The 21,255-nt window shown below is 43.3% G+C and overlaps 1 protein-coding gene across 1 annotated transcript in view; it reads right to left on the reverse strand.

Annotated features, from left to right (window-relative positions):
* The window catches only part of RCOR1 (REST corepressor 1), a 46,636-nt gene extending 27,005 nt beyond the window's left edge, over window positions 1-19,631 (reverse strand). Inside the window, exon 1 of the mRNA XM_077776457.1 lies at window positions 19,544-19,631. Coding sequence (XP_077632583.1) covers window positions 19,544-19,586 — 43 coding nt within the window. The 5' untranslated portion in view covers window positions 19,587-19,631. The remainder of the gene's footprint in view (window positions 1-19,543) is intronic.
* Window positions 19,632-21,255: the final 1,624 nt, after the last annotated feature.

Consider the following 21,255-nt stretch of genomic DNA (forward strand, 5'->3'; position numbering starts at 1 on the left):
ATTCTCTAAGAAGAACACAGGCTGTACAAACCACTGGCTTTTCTGACAAGAACTCAGCATCACAGAAGGCCCAGGTAAAGGAGTTCTGTTTTGGGGTAACATCACTTAAAGGCAGACTGTGTGTGAGATTCATCAGAAAAATTTACAAAATTCCTAAAGCCTTCTCAAACATTTCTTGAACTACCCTTACTATGTGCAGAACACTGTACTAGGGAGCAGGCCAAAACACGGAAGAAAAATGGACTGATTTCCTGAAGTAGCTTGAAACAACACAAGTAGAGAGAACAGAAATACAGAGAACAACAGTATAGATGCAGACTGGCATGAGATCCAAAATACTCAGTAAACAATAATGATCATGATGTTATATCAAGATAAGCTTCCTAAAAATTCAATAGCTATACTGATTAGTAACAGTAGTTACTATCTGCGAATTTACTATGTGTCAGCCACTGTTCTAAACTTCTTTATGAGGATTCTCTGTAATCCTCTCCAGTATTTCCATGATCAGTCCCATTCCTAAAGAAAGAAACTAAAGCTCAGAGAAGCAATGTGGCCAAGGTCACACAGCTGGGAAACAGCAGAGCTAGGACTTCCATCCACACACACAGTACGTGACCACAGCACCTGTAATAAATATTAACCCTCTCGGGCTATCCCACCTCCTAAGCAAAGGGCACAGAGAACTGAGCCAGGCGAGCCCACACAGTCCATGCCGCTTGCATGGAGTTAAGAAAATGAAGCGGCGGTTGATGAAGGAAGTGATGGAAAGTGAGGGTAACGGGCAAATGGCTGCCTCGTGGGAGGTCTCACTTGTTTCTATATTCATGTTTCAATCCGATGAATGAAATGTCCTTAGTACCGTTAGTGACAGTCTCAAACTCAGCTGCAGGAAAGGGAAGAATGCGGATGAAAGTTGCCACGGTAACCTGAGCCCTCCCCACCCCACTCCCTCATCTAGACACTGCAGACTCAGGACACCTTGTGATCTTGCATATTCTATTCAGAGCAAGAGCCTGACACCATAAGACGGGTTGAGGACAAAACTATAACCTTAAATACAGTTTTAAAAAATTTTTATTATCCTGACATTTGCAGTAGCATTCTCACCACAAAGGAAACGTGGCACCAATTTCTCTCCCATAACTCAAATTGAGCATGCCAAAATTTTCTTCATACCGTGTCATCTCCTTTTATTAAGAAAATAAGAAATGAGTTATCACTGTAACTCACTGAGAATCAAAAAGAGCTGAAGTCATTCAAGTAAAGCAATTATGCCACCTGGTGGGCAAAGACAGTACTACAGCTAACATCCCAACGATTCCCCCTGGGCAGGGGAGGGCGCACAAGGAACAAGACACGCCAACGTGAAACAATGAACCAGTCCTTCCTAGTCAAAAATGTACTTTCTTTTTTTTTTATGAAGATGTTGTTTTGTAGTTTTGTTAAAAATCCCACTTTACAGAAAAATCACCCCCCCACACACACACTCCAGTAAATACTATAAAGTCCAACTCAGTCTCAAGACAATCTGATCAAGTGGAAAAAAGAAATATAAATACCAGGGCGCTGGGGTGGCTCAGCTTGTTGAACATCCAACTTCATTCAGGTCATGATCTCACGGTTGGTGGGTTCCAACCCCACATGGGGCTCTCTGCTGTCAGCTCAGAGCCCACTTCAGATCCTCTGTCCCTTTGTCTGCCCCCCCCCATCATCTCTCAAAAATAAACCAAACCACACTTACTAAATCCAGCATCTGGCATCTATTGCTACCTGATCTGTACGTCTCCATCCCCCTCCAACCAGTACCAGCTTGTATGACTGTAGAGAAGTTCTACGCCTTCCTCATCGGAAGTTCGGTGGATTGACTATTATGACCTTAAAAGTGGTTCCAGGGATAACATTTTATGAGTAGTTTAAAAAAATTTTTTCATGGGGCGCCTGGGTGGCTTAGTCGGTTAAGCGTCCGACTTTCGCTTAGGTCATGATCTCGCGGTTCGTGGGTTCGAGCCCCGCGTCGGGCTATGTGCTGACTGCCAGCTCAGAGCCTGGAGCCTGTTTCAGTCTGTGACTCCCTCTCTCTCTGACCCTCCCCTGCTCACGCTGTCTCTCTCTCTCTCCTAGAAATAAATAAAAAAATATTAAAAAAAAAAAAATTTTTTTTTCATGTTAAATTTAAATGTTTTGTGTGCTGCATTAAAAAAACTTATTCAATAAGGGCCACTTATTGGATCCAACTCTGGGTTGAGCTGGTTGAGCATCCAACTCTGGGTTTCGGCGCAGGTCATGGCCTCAGGGTCATGGGTTCAAGCTAGGTGTCCAACTCATGCTGAGCATGGAGCTGACTTAAGACTCTCCCTCTCTGGCAAACCATGAGAGACTCTTGAATGCTGAGAACAAACTGAGGACTGAAGGGTGTGTGGGGGGAGGGGGGTGACGGGCATGGAGGAGGGCACTTGTGGGGATGAGCACTGGGTGTTATATGGAAACCAACCTGACAATAAACTATTTGTAAAAAAAAAAAGATTCTCCCCCTCTCCCTCAGACTTTCTCCCTGCCTTGCGCACGCGCTCTCTCTAAAAATAAAAAAAACAAAAACTTCCAATAGGAAAAGGCAAGTACATATCTCCACCTTTATTCCAGCTCTCATATATTCCTGTGCCTTCCAGAACCACACAGATACGATCTCTTGTGTTTTCAAAACTGACCATCACTAGAATGATGCTTAGTTGTTAACTGTGACAATAACCACCTTTCCCTTAAAAATGCCCAAAGCCTAAGGTGAAGAATAAATCAGCACAGCGACCCACTATCCCTTTGTGTCTCTTGCATAAAGTCAACCTGCATGAGGACCATGTCCCCAAGCAGGCACCTGTGTACTCAAAATTATTTCTCTCATAGGTGTTTTCCTTTGTACGGTGTGAGCAGAAGTAACAATGCTCAAAACGAGGTCTGCATCTGTCTTTAGTAAAGGCAGCATTCCCAGACAGTAGAAGGGACATTACAAGTTCACTCATTAAGTTCGTAGCGGTGACAGTGGAAAGAGCCCTCTGTCCTTGATTTCCGTTAGGAGCTTACAGGCTAAAACCCATTTCCTCATCTACTGGACAAGAGTAAGAGAAGAAATCCTGTCCGAATCTTTTACAAAGCAGCAGAGGAGCTAAATATTCAAATGTGACGTATCACTAAAATGAACTCCTTCATCAACACGTGTGGAATTGAATTGGAGGCAGACTGTACTCTACAGCCACAGAAATCAGGTTATCGAGGGAAACCCAGTCCCTGAACCCCAGGAGAGGCCCATGTCCTCCAGTGCAGTGGTTCCTGGTCCTGATCCATGAGCAACAGCCAAGAAACTTCTCTGAAATACTGACCCTGTGCTCCACCCGCCTTCATACACATACATGTGTTTCCATGTATGTGTGTACATGTGTACATGTGTACATACACACGTGCATGGATGTATAGGTAGTTTTTATAACGCATGATGGGCATAGAGAAAAGGCACACATATACGGTGGTGAATTCTGAGGAAATGAACACACCTGATCAAGGGAAGAACTGACTACACTCTAGATGTTCTGGTTTGCTTTAACAATGCCCCAATGATTTTGAGAACTGGTGAACTAGAGCATTATATTCATGTAGAGAACATGAGTTTAGTTAACATTCTTCATTTTAATGTGATAAAAAGCACTTCAACCAGCATAAAATCTTTAGGTTTTGGTATTAAAAAGATCAGAGAATATCAGGATCATAGACATAGGAAGAAATGTGCTTTTTCATATTTTTACTGTATAAAAGGAGGTCAGCGAATACGGGAGTTGTGAATTTCAATCATGCAAATAAATTTCCTTTCAGTGACCATACAAAGGTTCTCTGCTGAATGAGCGAGTTCAGGCCCACCTTCTGCAGAGGAGTTACCAGCAAGGAAAGGCAGAGGCGGTCAGAAGAAAGGTTTCCAAGCCTGCAAATCCTAGTGACTCCTTACAGTGGATCTATAAGCCCTGAGTTACAGGGGCCTACGTCTAACGTGGTCCCCCCCTCAGTGTGGCCCATCGTGTACAAGGACACAGAAAAGAACCGGCCAGCGCAAACACAGAGGAGGGCTGGGTTCTGGGAAGTGCGCAGGAACACGACCTGATGCAAGGTCACTTCCACTTGGTGGGCCCTGGCTTCCTGAACTCTGGAAACGGAGGTCACACCGCACAGTGCTGGAGAACGGGGCTAGGGGAGGATGGCGTGCTTGTTGGGAGTGGGCAGGATTTTCCGCCAGAGCTGTATGTCCCACCACTTCCACTTCCACAGCCTGAATCTTTGGGGTGGGGGGAGGGGGCGGTTCGATCAGTAAAGAAACAGGAGCTTTCAAAGCAGGTGGCAGAAAGGTAGTATTTTTATATTTAATTTCTGTATTTTGTATTTAACCCTTCTCCACTGATTCAATGAATCTTCAGGTCGACTATGTGCCCAGTGCTGCTCACACAGTCAGGATGAAAACAACCGGCCTTCATGGAGCTCGGTCTGGATGCCTGAGAAATCATTACACAAATAATTAACTCCAATTGTCATCAGTGTCAGAGAAAAAGAACTCTGAACGCATTTAACTGGGAAACTTGATCTGCAGAATCAAGGAAGTCTTTCTTTTCTACTGGAAAAGGACATTATAAATTCCTGCTTACTCATTTGTTATTTATAGTAGGGAAAAACTGAAAATATAGGAACATTCAAGAATGGGTACATGGTGAAATACATTGAGCTATTTGACGGGATATTATTCAGGGATCAAAACTCAGTTTAATGTTTAATTACAGGAAAATGAAAGTTGAAAAACTATTATTTACAATATGACCTATTTAGGCTTAAAATCAGAGCACACAGAAGCATTAAAAAAGGACATGAAAGCCAAGTTTTAACATTGGTTATACCCATGTGATGAGGTAAAGGAATTATAGGCTATTTTTAATAATAAAAACAAGCTTGTGTGTACATATGTAATGCCTTTTCTGAACCACTGGAGAGTGTCATACTTATGCCTCCATACTCTTAAATCCCCGGCCTGTATCTTGGAAGAGTAGGTGTATTCTCTTACATAACCACAGAGCAGTACATCCAACATTTAAGCAACAATCTGTGTCTGTATTCCAATCTGGCCAGTTGACCCCAAAACGTGCTTTACATTGTCTTCAAGAATTTAAGTAAATCTCAGTTATCTCATCCCCACATATATACAACATGCATTTTTTTAAAGTCTTATTTAAGTAATCTCTATACCCAACATGGGGCTCGAACTCACAACCCTGAGAGATCAAGTCACATGCTCTTCCAACTGAGCCAGACAGGCGTCCCAAGGTTTAACAGAACCACAATACCACTATCACACCTAACAAAAATAGCAAAATTCCTTGGTATGAGAACAGTGTTCAACTCACTGGATGGTCTGAGATGCAGAAGTCCAACAGCAGCAATTATTGGCAAGGACATGAAGCAAATAAATTTTGCATTTTATTGGCAGCAGTATGAACCAGTTTGACCACTTTGGAAAATACTTTGGCACTGATCTCAGGGTTGAATATCTACATTTTTTTTTTAATGGTTTTTTTTTTTTTTTTATTTCTAGCGGGGAGAGAGAGAGACAGCATTAGCAGGGGAGGGTCAGAGAGAGAGGGAGTCACAGACTGAAACAGGCTCCAGGCTCTGAGCCGGCAGTCAGCACATAGCCCGACGCGGGGCTCGAACCCACGAACCGTGAGATCATGACCTAAGCGAAAGTCGCCGCTTAACCGACTAAGCCACCCAGGCGCCCCATGAATATCTACATTTTGAATGGATATCAAGAACTAATAAGTCGAAGAAAGTTCCCAGCAGTAATCGTTGTAATAATAAAGAAGAAGAAGCAAATGACCACTGTGAACAGAAAGGATAAACTATAGCAAGATGAAATTCTTTAAGTGGAAAAGGATGATGGTAAGACACACCGATATGATGAAAGGGTAGAGTAACCTTTGAAATTTAACTGTAGGCTTCGACTATCGTCTGTAAATCCAGCTCTGTCTTTTCTAGTAAGTTCTGATCATTTTACCTAACTCTAAATACTTAAATAATAAAAATGATAAAGATAATTTTCATACACTAAAAAACATGGCAATTATCAAGCTCTCTGAAAGCCATTTATTTTTTTTCCTTAGTTTATTGTCAAGTTGGTTTACATATAACACCCAGTGCTCATTNTAAAAAATTAAAAAAAAAAAAGAAAATGACCTAATTTCATTCTTCTGCATGTTGCTGTCCAGTTCTCCCAGCACCATCTGTTAAAGAGGCTGTCTTTTTTCCATTGGATACTCTTTCCTGCTTTGTCAAAGATTAGTTGGCCATACATTTGTGGGTCCAGTTCTGAGTTCTCTATTCTATTCCATTGGTCTATGTGTCTGTTTTTGTGCCAATGCCATACTGTCTTGATGATGACAACTCTGTAGTAGAGGCTCAAGTCTGGGATGGTGATGCCTCCCGTTTTGTTTTCTTCTTCAATATTACTTTGAAAGCCATTTATTTCTAGAAAGCTGAAAACGAAGGCCAGTAGTGGCTGATCCTACCACTACACACATTCCAGTCAATGAACCTGCAGGTAAGAATGTTAGGCACACTTTTCCCTCCTGTGAACGACCGTATAACTCATCAGGGCACGCCCCCATCACACTGTGAGCCACACTTGCACAGGGACTTGCCAGGCTGTCCCTTCTGGCGCCGCCCAGTGTAGCACAGACACAACTCTCAAACATGTAAACAAATGGTCATTAGGTGGTGGCAACGAAGATGCTGGAGGATTCCAGATGACCAAGATGCAGGAAAAGAACAGCTGAAAAGCCTGTATTTGCAAATCTTCATACAGAAGAGAGTCCACGGCCCCATCATTTCCTCATTCACTGGCGAGTATTTATCGTACTCCCTCCATGTGCCAAGAGGATGCCGGAGACCGGAGCAAACACACCACGCTCCTCGTCAGTTTTCAGTGGACAGACAACAGAAGAAATGCTACGTCAGAGGACATATAAATACAATGAGGGAAATGGAGCAAGGTTAAGGCCGGGGAACTCTCATTTCAGAGTGTGGTCAAGGAAAGCCTCTCTGCTAGTGGACGCACAAGCCGTGAGGAGGAGGAACTGAGGAAGAGCGCCCTGAGGACGTTCGGGAAAAGCGTATTCCAGACAAAGGAACAGAAAAGGCTCGAAAGTGGAGTCAGACTGTGTAGGGCCTTGTGGCCCACTGTCTGGTCCTCTGACACCACAGTGAGCTGGAAAGCCACTGGAATGTTCTGAACAGATTCTTGATGTGTGTTAGGTATTTACTTGAAAGTTTAAAAATGTACTATATACGTATGAAACTGTCACACACAATATAATCTTGACGACGGGGACTGAAGTCAAGCGCCCTAGACAAGCACTTGTGTTGCTGCAGGTCCAAGGAAGGTTACTCCAAGAAAGCTAGAGCTTGTTTTACGATCTCTCATTTGGGCACCTGGGGGCTCAGTAGGTTAAGTGTCTGACTTGGACTCAGGTCACAATCTCACGGTTCATGGGTTTGGGCCCCGCATCAGGCTCTGTGCTGACAGCTCGGAGCCTGTGTGCCGACAGCCTGAACCTCCTTCAGTCTGTGTCTCCCTCTCTCTCTCTGCCCTTCCCCCACTCCTGCTCTGTCTCTATGTCTGTCTCTCTCTCAAACATAAACATTAAAAAGAAATTTAAAAATCTCTAATTTGAATTTGCTTTTTGACACATCTTTAAATTCTATATGTCTAGCATGTTGTATGTGTTAATTTTTTTTTCTTTATAGTCAATAGTCAGCCAGCTTCAAAAATAATCACCCAGCTTGACGGTCTCTGGAGTTAGCTAATGATTCCCATCTATGTCAATTTTAACATGGGGATCTGTGCTTAGTACCAGTTTCTCATTTTTATAAAATAAAAACAAAATGCAATCAAACACTTAAATAACTGCAAAAGCACTGATTACATATAACCTATAAAGTACACGATGCGTAAATGAGCGGGACCATCTGTTTTCCTGATTCCCAACAGCCAGCATTACCCTGCAAATTTCTACCCCCAAGGCGAGTGCAGCGGAGTCTGGGAAATCTGCTTCCTCAGGAGGCGGCACAGTGGGCACAGGTGCACGCTGGCTTGTCCTCTGGCTCAGATTCACCTTCTAGAGCCAAGCCCTGCCATACGGAGAGTCAAACAACAAAAAGTGCCCTCCGATTGTCCTGCTCCTAACCAGCCCCTCTCCTGAAACTGCCTTCCGAGCTGTGCTTCCTCAGGCCACAGCTTTGCATTACATTTGACTTCGGTAAACTTGTTGTTTTAAATTAAAACAATAAAGTGAACCGGACTGGGAATAAGATCTGGCCTAACTATACGTTTCAAAGAAAACAAGACTGTCCAGTAAAAACAAAAACAAAAACGTTTTGGGGCGCCTGGGGAGCTCAGTTGGTTCAGCATCCAACTTCAGCTCAGGTCATGATCTCACGATTCATGGGTTTGAGCCCCACGTCGGGCTCTGTGCTGCCAGCTCAGAGCCTGGAGCCACTTCAGATTCTGTGTCTCCCTCTCTCTCTGCCCCTCCCCTGCTCACGCTCTCTCTCTCCCTCTCTCAGAAATAAATTAAAAAATTAAAAAAAAAAAGTTTTGAAATTTCTTGTTACTAACATGTCCACTTGGTTTGACTAACTTTCGGTGGCTCCACCACACCAAGTCCAGGCCCAGCTGGGTCTACATGTGAGGGTGGGGGCCAGAGGGGAATATAAAGAGAACCCTGTACTGCACCCAGGGTGGCAGCCTCCCCGAGAGAAGCCTGCCCTAAAGCCCTTAGGTTGGGGCAAGCAAGGTGGGCATGCAGGGCGCACACCAGGGGAGGGCAGCCTGAAACGAGGGGCGGGGGGAGAGGGTGGACGCCCACAGATGGGAGCAGGAGGGGCATCCGTGCATGTCACAGTGGGGGCCAGGGGCAGAACCAACAGGGAGACAGACGATGGCCTACCACAGAGACCACGTGGCTCGTAGGTGTCTTCACAAACGTGTGGACTCGCTGGTGGAGCAGCGCAGGCGGGCCTCGGTGCGACAGCACGTTGCTTACGTAAAGTCCTGTCAAGGGCCCCGGGGGCCGCCCCCCAAACCCCACATTCCCATGATCTCCATCTCCTTTGAGCAAGTTCAAACACTCCTGACGACTGCCAGTTAGACTTCCCACATTTCTTTTTTATTTAATGTTTATTTTTTGAGAGAAGGAGAGGGATACAGAGCACGAGCAGGCGAGGGGTAGAGAGGGAGACACAGAATCCAAAACAGGCTCCAGGCTCCGAGCTGTCAGCGCAGGGCCCAACGTGGGGCTCCAACCCACAAACTGTGAGATCATGACCTGAGCCAAAGCCAGATACTCAGCCAACTGAGCCCCCCAGGCGCCCCTGACTTCCCACATTTCGATCAAGCCTCTAACAGCAGCAGCCTACTGAGGGCATCATCTTCTCTTGCCCGGAATCAGCACTGTCTCCAGCCCTAGCTCTTCGCTAAACCACAAGGCTGTCCAGAGGCTTGGCGTACAGTCTCAAGGCTTCTCACCTCCCCAAGGACCACACATGCCACAGCCAGGCAGGTCTCCAAAACAAAGCACCTCGTGCCCGGAGAAGCAGGTGCAGATGCGCCCTTTCCCCGGTCTGCAGTACACTTGTGCATCTTGTCCCACAGCCAACTCTTAACACTCGACATTCTACGCAGAATGTCAACTGTTGCCAATGCTTCCCCGGTTCCTAGCCAGGAAAAGTGTAGCGCTTTCTGCTGGGTCCCTTGAGGGGCCTCCGAACGCTAACAGCCCATAGGAGCTGCTGGATGCTAAAATGAGACTCCACTGTCCTCATCTCCAATTAGTGAACATTTTTCCGTTTCACTCACCATCTGCCAACCTCCAGATTCTACCACTTTTCAACCTTCATTTGCTCCTCTGTCCCTTAAATCTCATGCCATTGTTTCATCAAGTAATTTTCCAGAATCATTTACTATAATTCTACTTAATCCTCGCGGTTCTCGTCTGTGCTACTGGGAATTGCTTATCCTTCCTCTATATAGCATGTGTGTGGACAAGGCACATTTTCTAGGCACACCCCGAGGGCTATAGCTCTCGCTGAAGACACAGTCCAAAGCAACCGGTGTGGTAGCAGTAACACTTCAAGAGGGCGGCCGCAGTTTACTAAGTGAGGCAGCATGGGAAGGCACATGCGTAATAAATGCCACCTAGAGACCAGAGATCTAGCCTGAACTTGGCTACAAATGAGCTGTGGCTCCTTACGCATTCACTTCTCTGGACCTCAAGTTTTTGCACCCAAAAAAGAAGAGCTGGACTTGAGGAAATACATTTAATTACCTGTTTCCATGTTCATTTTTCCTTCTTTCTCCACTAGAACATAAGCTTCCTGAATCCCTAACTCCTGCTACATGCTACTGAGCACACAAAGCGCTCAATAAAAATGTGAATGAAACCAATTCTCACTAAATAAACTCAAACTCAACATAACCCCAATCAAGATACTTTTGGAGAGAATTTGAAACTATGAACCTAAACTTCACCTAGAAAAATATATAAACCAGAACACTAAAAAGAATAAAAATGGTACAAGTCAGGAAACAATAGATAAATCAATGAAACAAAATCAAGAGTTATTTAAAGGCCTGTTAAAGGCCCCCCCGGACCGCCCCCCCATACCTATGATCTCCATCTCCATATGAGTTTAATGTAATCAAAGATCTGAGAAAGATTTAAATAATTCCAGATAGAAGAATGATGTAACGAGGAAGGAGGAAGGAGGCGGGAGGAGGGAGAGCAGAAGAAAGGCGGGGATGTGGGGGGGGGGGNTCAATTTAACTACATGTAATTCTTTAAAAAAAAAAAAAAACCAAAAATAAGATAAGGCTTGACACTATACAGAAGAATTAAAAGGTCAAAATACAGAGGTGTCTGGGTGGCTCAGGCAGTTAGGTGTCTGACTCTTGATCTTGGTTCAGGTCATGATACCACAGTTTGTAAGATCAAGTCCTGTGTTGGGCTCTGAGCTGACAGTGTGGAGCCTACTTCGGATTCTCTCTCCCTCCCTCTCTGCCCCTCCCTGACTCACATGCACACTGTCTCTCTCTCAAAATAAACAAACATTTTTTTAAAAAGGTCAAAATACAATGATGCTCAACCTTAGTAATAATTAATGAAATCCTTTTCTATCAGTTCAGCAAAGTTTAAAACACAATTAATATTCCCAGACAACGAGATCTCACCTCACACCCATTAGGATAGCTACTATTAAAAAAACTAACAGAAAATGACAACTTTGACAAGGATGTAGAGATACGGGACCCCACGCACTGTTGCTGGGAATGTAAAATGATAGCAGCCTCTGTGGAAAACAGGGTGGCAGTTCCTCAAAATATTAAAAAATAATTAAAAAATAGAATCACCAAATCCAGCAATCCCACTTCCAAGTATACACCCAAAAGAAGTGAAGGCAGGGTCTTGAAGAGATATTTGCACACCCATGTTCGCAGCGGTAGCAGTCACAGTCACAATAGCCAAAATGTGGAGCTCCAGTGGCGCAATCGGTTAGCGCGCGATACTTACACAATAGCCAAAATGTGGAAACAACCCAAGTGTCCATCAACAGTCACCGGGAGACAAACGTGCTCGTTCCTTACCATGGAGTATCACTCAGTCATAAAAATGAAGGAAACTGTACCACATGCCACAATGTGGAGAACACCTGAGGACATCATGCTGAGCAAAATAAGCTGGTCACCACAACAGTACAATCCCAGCATACCAAGTGCCCAGAGGAGTCGGATTCATTGCGTCAGAAAGTAGAACGGTGGTTGCCAGGTGCTGGGGGAGGGGAAAATGTAGACCTACATTTTTTTTTTTTTTCTAGGAGAGAGAGAGAGAGAGAGACAGCGTGAGCAGGGGAGGGTCAGAGAGAGAGGGAATCACAGACTGAAACAGGCTCCAGGCTCCGAGCTGGCAGTCAGCACAGAGCCCGACGCGGGGCTCGAACCCACGAACCGCGAGATCATGACCTAAGCGAAAGTCGGACCCTTAACCGACTAAGCCACCCAGGCACCCCTAGACCTGCATTTTTAATGAGTACAGAGTTTTAGTTCTGCAAGATGAAAAGAGCTCTGGAGGCTGGGTACACAACAGTGTGAATGCACTTAATACCACTGTACCCTTAAAAATGGTTAAGATGTAAATATAAACCAACATATTTCATTTGCTTGTTACGATTTCATAATCAAATTACTTGGAAGTAAAGAAATGACTAAAGTGGTAAATTTCACATCATGTGTATTTTACTACAATTAAAAATAATTATTAAGGGGCCCCTGGGTGGCTCAGTCACTTAAGCATCTAACTTCGTCCCAGGTCATGATCTGGCGGTTTGTGAGTTCTAGCCCCGCATCTGGCTATGGACTGACAGCTCAGATTCAGATTCTGTCTCCCTCTCTCCTCTCCCCCACTCACGATCTGTCTGTCTCTCTCTCTCTCTCAAAAATACTAAACACTAAAAGAAAATTTATAATTAAAACAAAATTTTTAAAGAAAAAATTAAGGGACACCTGCATGGCTCAGTTGGTTAAATGTCTGGCTCTTGATTTTGGCTCAGGTTATGATCCCAAGGTTCATGAGTTTGAGCCCCACTTCTTCCAACAAAAAGTCTGCTCAGGATTCTCTCTCTCTGCCCCTCCCCTGCTTGCATACTCTTTTTCTAAGTAAGTACATTAAAAAGAAAGAAAGAAAAAATTAATATACCCAGTACTTGGGACGTTTTGGAAAATAGGAACACTCATATAACGTGGAAAAATCTATAAATTTAAAATGTACATACCATCTGACCTACCAATCCCACTTCCAAGATGTTCACTACAGCACTGCTTAGAAATGTTTAACTATGAAACACCTGTATTACAGGACCGTTAAAAAAACAAAGCGTGTCAGTACTAACAGACACCCAGAATGTAAAATATTTTATCTTGTACATATCTATTGTTTAGTTTAAAAGAAAATAAACTGGGGGTGCCTGAGTGGCACAGTCGGTTAAGCATCCGACTTCAGCTCAGGTCATGATCTCACAGTTTGTGGGTTCAAGCCCCGCGTCGGGCTCTGTGCTGACAGCTCAGAGCCTGGAGCTGCTTCAGCTTCTGAGTCTCCCTCTCTCTCTGACCCTCCCCTGCTCAAGCTGTCTCTCTCTCTCTCTCAGAAATAAATAAAACATTAAAAAAAAAAGTTTTTTAAAAAAGGAAATAAACTGTACACTTATTTAGAGCGGCTAAATCCACACAGACGGCACCAAATACTTACAAGGACGTGGAGCAGAGGAATTGTCGTTCACTGCCGGCAGTGAACAAAATTTACAAAATTAATTTACAAAATTAAATGTATTTTTAAATATTTTTAATTTATTTTTTTTAATGTTTATTCATTTTTGAGAGAGGGAGAGAGACAGAGCACAAGGAGGGGAGGGGCAGAGAGAAGGAGACACAAAATCTGAAGTAGCTCCAGGCTCCGAGCTGTCAGCACAAAGCACGACACAGGGCTCAAAACCAAGGACCATGAAATCATGACCTGAGCCCAAGTCACTCTCAACCGACTGAGCCACCCAGGCAGAGAGACAGGAAGACAAAGAATTCGAACCAGCCCAAGATTCTGAGCACAGAGCCCGATGCAGGGCCTGAACCCAGGAACCAGGAGATTATGACCTGAGCCGAAGTCTGCTGCTTAACTGACTGAGCCTCCCAGGTGCCCCCAAATTACATATACTTTTACAAACAATTCAACGACCCTCCTCCTTGGTTCTACCCGAAGGAGCTGAAAACTTATGTCCACACCAAGGCCTGCACGTTCGTGTTTACAGCAGCTTCCTTCAGAACCGCCCAAACTTGGACGCCCCCAAGACGACCTTCAGCAGGGGAAGGGGTAAACACACTGCGGGCCTCCGGATGAGGAAGTGCTGTGCGGCGCTACGAAGATGGGCTTCAAGCCAGCAGGAGGACAGGGAAGAACCTCAAATGTATATTACTACTAAGTCAAAACAGCCAATCTGAAAAGGCTACATATTATAGGATCCCAAGTCCCAGACATTCCAAAGAGAGGCAGAGTTATGGAGACAGTAAAAAGTCAATAGTTGCCAAGAGTTACGGGACTAGAGAGGGCGCATGGGCAGAGCACAGAGAATTTTTAGGGCAGGGAAAAGATTCAGTATGATATTACAATAGTGAACATGTGTCATGATACATGTGCCGAAGCTACGAACACACAACACAAGAGTGAATCCTAACATAAGCTATGCTCTTTGGGGGACGATGTATCAGCGCAGGTTCACTGATTACAAGTGCACCTACCGCTCTGGTAGGGGGTGTGGGGGTGTGCACTGCAGGGGCAGAAGTGTATGGGAAATCTCTGTACTTTCTTCTTTTTTTAAAGTTTGTTTATTTTGAGAGAGAAAGAGAGAATGAGAATACACATGGGGGAGGGGCAGAGACCGAGGGAGAGGGAGAATCCCAAGTGAGCTGTGGGTGGTCAGCGCAGGGCCCGATGCGGGGCTCAAACCCATGAACCATGAGATCATGACTTGACCCAAGATCAAGAGTCAGATGCTTAAGTAAGCCACCCAGGTGCCCCAAATCTCTGTACTTTCTGATCAATTTGGCTGTGAACCTAAACTGCTCTAAACATTACATCTATCTTTGAAAATGAAAAGAATTGAAAGAAATAACAAGAAATAATGTATTTGCCCCTTGGCCTAGGAACCCTACTTCTAGGGATTTATCCTAATATAAGAACATTCCCTACCGCTTTTTAAAAAAGTTTAAAAACCAAGAAACAGACTCTTTACCCTAGAGAACAAAATGATGGTCCCCAGAGGGCAGGAGTGGGGGCCCGGGTGAGACCGGTGATGGGGGTTAAGGAGTGCACTTACGGTGATGAGGGCCATGTGGTTAAAATAAAAACTTAAAAAAGTAAGTTTTAAAAAGAAAGAAGAACTGAAATACTACAAACATCCACTTATGGAATGAGGAAGTCACAGGAATTAAAGGGACAGTGTGAGGAAGACGGAGGTACTCTAAGGCCGCCGCGCAGGGACAGGTGGCAGCCACACTTGTGGTGACCACAGCATAGCATACGGGGTTGTCGAATCGCCATGTTGTCCACCTGAAAACTAATAGAACACTGTGTATCGACTATACTTCAGTTTTTTAAGAAGACCAAATCGTAGGATATCCGTACTTGTTATTTAAACACAAGGCAATTGTAAATATACTGAGATAGAACAGAGTCCCAGATACACTGTCAAGAACAAACTGCTGAACAGCTCATACTATGTGATAAAAAAAAAAAATCTATGTATCTATTAATACGCATAAACATATTAGGAAAAGCATATATGTTACACAGTGACTATGAGAGGGGTGAAGTGTCTACATTATACATTCTGTATTGTGTGAAATTTTTACAACAGCATTTATTTTAATAACCAAAATAATTTTGTAAACTTGCAGTAACCCTAAGAGGCAGAGCTCTATCTCAACAGCCACTTGAGAAGAAATAAAACACGAGAAAAACCAGGGATCTACAAACATCCACACACGAGGGACACCTGCTATATATCTACATGCATTCCAAACCTCCTATCTACACAGAGTCACATTCAATGTTGGACAACCAAGGCTCTGACATCCTTTGAAAATAAAGAAGAAAGGAAAGTAGAAAAGACTTCTACTTTGCCAATATCCTGTGGGGAAGGGAGTTCCGTGGGAAATGATAGGTGTGCAAAGGGAAAAAAATCATGAATACCTGTCTGCAATCACACCACAATCACATTTTAAGGCCTATGATTAGATGACTAGCCAAGAACGAGATGATTCCCAAAGCTCCACAAATGGGAGCCTACTAAGAGGAACCTAACTCACATCAAGGTGCCATGTCATGTTCACATCCTCACCCTTGAGCAGTTAGGCAAGTTCCCATTAACCCACACTCCATTCCTAGAGCTGTATCTTAAGAAAATACTAGAAACACAACAGCGAAAAACGAAAGAGGACAAAGCTCAAGGATTCAATTTTTCACTACAGCTTTCTTTTACAACAGCCAACAAATCCCAAACGGCATACACTTTCAGTAGAAGGTTAGATACGCTTCCAGATCCATGTGTTGACAGAACAGCACATGGTTATTTAACAGTGCAGGAAATGCTCGGGTCAATATTCAGGAAAACAACACATACAGACACATACACACCCACATGTGGAGAAACACCATCATCTCCCTTATATGACAGAAGAGGAAACAGAGAGGACCGGAAAAAATCCCAAAGCGTTTAACAACACTTATCTCTGGGTAATGGAATAATGTGTGAACAGTTCCTTCTTTATAAGTTTCTGTGTCTTCTGAACTTTCAACAATACGTGAATGTTACGTGTATACTGGTTTTAAAAGTCTAACGTTTTCAAGGCTTACATTAAAACTGCAAATTTTAGGCAATACTGTTGTTTAAAAATATCTACTAACTTCGGAGCACCTGGGTGGCTCAGTCGGTTATGCATCCGACTTTGGCTCGGGTCAAGATCTCATGGTTTGTGAGTTTGAGCCCTGCATCGGGCTCTGTGCTGACAGCTTAGAGCTTGGAGCCTGCTTTGCATTCTGTGTCTCCCTCTCTCTCTGCCCCTTTCCCACCCACATTTTGTCTCTGTCTGTCTCTCTCTCAAAAGTAAATAAGCATTAAAAAATTTAAAAACAAGAATAAAAATCTACTAACTCTTCATAATCTGATCTTTTCTTCTAGGTCTAGGAAAAATGAGAGAATATAAAAATTAAATCCTGGCTCCACAGATGTCAACAGGTAATACAAGAGTAAAAGGCACTGATCAATGGTGAACTGTGGTAACAAAAGGCCAGTGGCCAAAACACAGAACACCGAGACTGAACGAGGTCTCCCTGAGAGATGCACTCAGAGCATGAACCACATTCATGACCCCAGCAGACCTGGAGAATGCCTGACCTCTTACTGTGTTAGTTTTACAAACCTCTCTGACTTGTGGAATGCCAACTGTAAAATGGGGATAAAAAGTTCCTCTTGAGTTACTGTACGGCATGAATGCATTAAGAGCAGTGCTTGGCACAGAGACTCAACAAATGTTCGTGATTCTGGATACTGAGTTCTGGCACCACCATCTCAGATGGACGCTGTGACCAGCTGGAACATCCAGGAGTGCAAGAGATGGAGACACCCAAAAATCCAACCATCTAGGAAAAGCCTGAAGCAGCGAGGCAGGCTTAACTTGGACTAGGACCATAAAGGAGGTGGGATGGCCGGAACATCTAAAAGACTCATCTGGAAGCAGACTTCTTTAGCTTCCAGAAAGCAAAGCTTTACAAAATTACAGGGATGCAGATTTTCAGCTTTCTGTTAAAAAGAACATGTTCAAAAATGGAACTAACTTTTTAAGTTAATGCAAGGGTTCAAAGGGGAAATAAACAAACAGGAAATACTTAAAATGTCTTCCCTAGCACAGCAAAGACATCAGAAATGTCAATATACTTCCTTCTGCTATTCTGTTCTTCATTATAAACTCTGCTATTCTGCTCTTCATTATAAACTCATTAAGCAGCAGCCTGATAGAGGCAAAATTAAGATACCCTTAAAATCAGATCAGACTGAGATTATTTTATTACTACTAAATTCACCATTAAGAGTACTTGAACTTCCCATGTTCCATGGAGGGTTAAAAAAAGGGGGGGGGTCCTTCTTGGTCAAAATTAAACATGTTTATTTACCATATGAGCTCTTTGCACCCCAAATATGCTGACACATATACTTAATACACAAGAAGAGAATATTTAATATGTATCAAATCTCACGCTTAGTTAGCAGTGGAAACCTGTCAACACTAAAAAACACACTCTGGGAAATCCTGATCAAAGCCTAAGAATTTGAGTCTTTACTCACAATTTTAACAGTTTCCTGATAACATTTAGCACCGGTGACTTTCCAAGCCCAACCCTATTTTAGAGCCCAGATTCTTAACTGATTCTTGTCAAAGACCCCTTTGAAAATTCAATGTCCGTTTTCTCCAGAAAAATAAACAGATTAACAAAAAATTCTGCATGTGATTTCCAAGTTTACAAATCCCCATAAATTCCACCTATGAACTCCCATTGAACAATCTTCCAAAAGGGGATTCATTTTTCTTTACTCTTAACTTATGAAGAAAATTAAAACTTTGGGGGCACCTGGGTAGCTCAGTCAGTTGAGCGTCCAACTTCGACTCAGGTCATGATGTCACAGTTCGGTTCATGACTTTAAGCCCCACGTCAGGCTTTCTGCTGTCAGCACAGAGCCCGCTTCAGATCCTCTGTCCCCGTCTCCCCTCTGCCTCTCCCCAGCTCACACTCTCCCTTGCTCTCTCAAAAACAAATAAACATTAAAAAAATATATATATATATATATTTTTTTTTTTTAAAGAAAAGAAAAACTCTGAAACTGCCAAAGACTTATGGTAATGTATCTGAAACAAATTTGGTTTTGCTGGTATCGTTTGAGCAGAGGTAACAGAGAAGCTGAAAAAGCAAACTTTGAATATACAACTAATAGTACTAATAGCTGTAGGACTCCACCCCCCCCCAATAAAATCCAAAGCAGCTCAGTGTATTCATCCCAATACAACTTTAAACTCATAAAATAAGAGAGTCAATTCACAAGTTCTTCCAGGTAAGCTGGAATCCTGCAGTATAAAGCCCATTTCCGATAACCTATGTTTTGCCCTTTGTTAACCTCCAATCAGAAATGTATGGGTCTGTAGATTCCCAGATGAGGGAAAGTTAGACTTTCCTTTCCATTCTGAGCCTTTCCTCCTAGTTACTCCAGGATTAGCTTGTACAGATTTTGGGAAAATGAAACCACTGGTTAAGAATTTTAAGCCCTGGGGCGCCTGGGTGGCTCAGTCTGTTAAGCGTCCAACTCCTAATTTCTTGATTTTGACTCAGGTCATGATCTCCCAGTTCATGAGATTGAGCCCCACATCGGGCTCTGTGCTGATATGTGGAGCCTGCTTGGGATTCTCTCTCACCATTTCTCTCTCTCTCAATCGCCTCTACCCTTTTTGCACTCTCTTTCTCTCTCTCTCTCAAAATAAATAAACATTAAGGGGAAAAAAAAGAAGTTTTAAGTCCTGATGACAGGCCACAGCAAAGAAATGCACACTTCCAGGGACCCCTGGGTGGCTCAGTCTCAACTGAGCATCCGACTTCAGCTCAGGTCATGATCTCATGGTTCCATGAGCTTGGGCCCCACAGCGGACTCACTGGGGTTGGTGCAAAGCCCGCTTCGGATCCTCTGTTGCACTTTCTCTGCATCTTCCCGGCTTGTGCTTTCTCAAAAATAAACATTTAAAAACAACAACAACAACAAAAAACAAAAACAACCTTTGATTAAAGGAGGTGAAAAATAAAAGTGTTCTAAAACTTACGTTTTGCTTCTGATAGATTCTGATTAGGTGACCAGACCAGCATGCCAAGATTGTCTCGTTCTTGACTGCGTCTTGCTAGTTTGGCTTGGTGGAAATAAAAAAGAAAATTCTTATTATAATTTAAAAGACACAACAAGCGAGGATTAACAGCAGCACCATTCTGATCTTCAGTCCTCAGAGCATCATGGCATCACCCACCCTTTCTGAAAGATGCCCCAAGGGAGCCCGCACCCCTACCGTCGCTACTGTCGCAGGGTGAGGCTGGCTCTGAGGTCTGCCCAAACAGATCGACTTCTGAGTCTTTTACTGATTTAACAAACAGCTTTACTATTCTCATCTGCTGGGTGAGGAAACTCAACAAGTCATTTCGTAGAAGGAGGCAGGGTCAGGACTGAATGGCTCCTGCCCAGGGGTCAGAGCACTGCCTCCTAGGACGCTCTGTTGTCAAACACGGGGCATCCGTATTCTTCGCGTGAGCTGGGAGTGCCCTTATCCTTCTCTGCCAGAGTAACTTTTAGTGACTTGACAACAGGAATCCAAAGATTCTTTTAACTACTTTATTAAAAAATAAGCATTAAAAATACTTAATCTGAAAGCAAACTTAAGTGCATTCAAGTTCTAAAAAATCTGTGATACAAAAGAGAAGGCCAAAGGTTTAGAAGTGCCAGGTGCTGAGCTGACATGTGTAACTGGATTCACCAGAGGCAACAGTCATGTACTCACTACAACAGGGACATTTTAAACGTTATCTTCAAAGGTACAGAGGACTCAAGACACAAGAGGCTCACTAATCTCACTAACCTTTGCATGGGGTAGGCCCAAACTTGTTCATTCTAAAGGTATCATTCTTACCTTTCTGTTTGTTTGCTTAAATAAATTCCTCTAAGGATGTGAAAGTTATGGACTCCACTCTCCAGAAAAAAAATCTCGATGAAATATAAGCACACACACATATACAGACACCAATACAAACACACTTTTAGAAAATTCATAAAGCCAGGTTTAAGAATTCTTGTTTTAATGAGACTGCCAGATATCTAATCTTTTACTTAATGTTATCTATCAATATGTTCCAGCTTTTGTAAGAAATAATTTCTGGGGCGCCTGGCTGGCTCAGTTGGTTAAGCGTCCAACTAAGGCTCAGGTCATGATCTCACGATGCATGGATTCGAGCCCCGCATCGGGCTCTGTGCTGACAGCTTGCTCAGAGCCTGGAGCCTGCTTCAGATTCTGTATCTCCTTCTCTCTCTAGCCCTCCCCTGCTCATGCTGTCTCTCTCTCAGAAATAAATTTTAAAAATTTAAAAAAATTTTAAAATTATGAAGAAATAATTTCTATACTTTTGGTAAAACTTATGGGGCAGTGACTTCAAAGAAAAATGATGGAGTCATGGTGGGAAGGAAAGAACCAAGGCGTGGATGCTATGAATCAGACAAGGTGGGATCAGGGTTTAAAGGATGGAGATAGGAAGAGAAGGGGAAAAAAGAAAGATGCTCCCATTTACCCCTGAGTACACCTTTTTATACATAGCTCAGTGTTACCGCTACACATAATCTGAAAAGAAAATGAAATCAACAAAGACGAGGAACCCACATGGAATACAGTCTTGCTATATTTCAAATAAAAATCAAAAGTCAAAACATAAATAAAAGGAATCCACATTGGAAAGGCAGAATTAACCAGTCTTATTCACAGATGACCTGATCATCTGT

Source organism: Crocuta crocuta, unplaced genomic scaffold, assembly GCF_008692635.1.
Source record: "Crocuta crocuta isolate KB4526 unplaced genomic scaffold, BGI_CrCroc_1.0 scaffold8, whole genome shotgun sequence".
Taxonomy (NCBI): domain Eukaryota; kingdom Metazoa; phylum Chordata; class Mammalia; order Carnivora; family Hyaenidae; genus Crocuta; species Crocuta crocuta.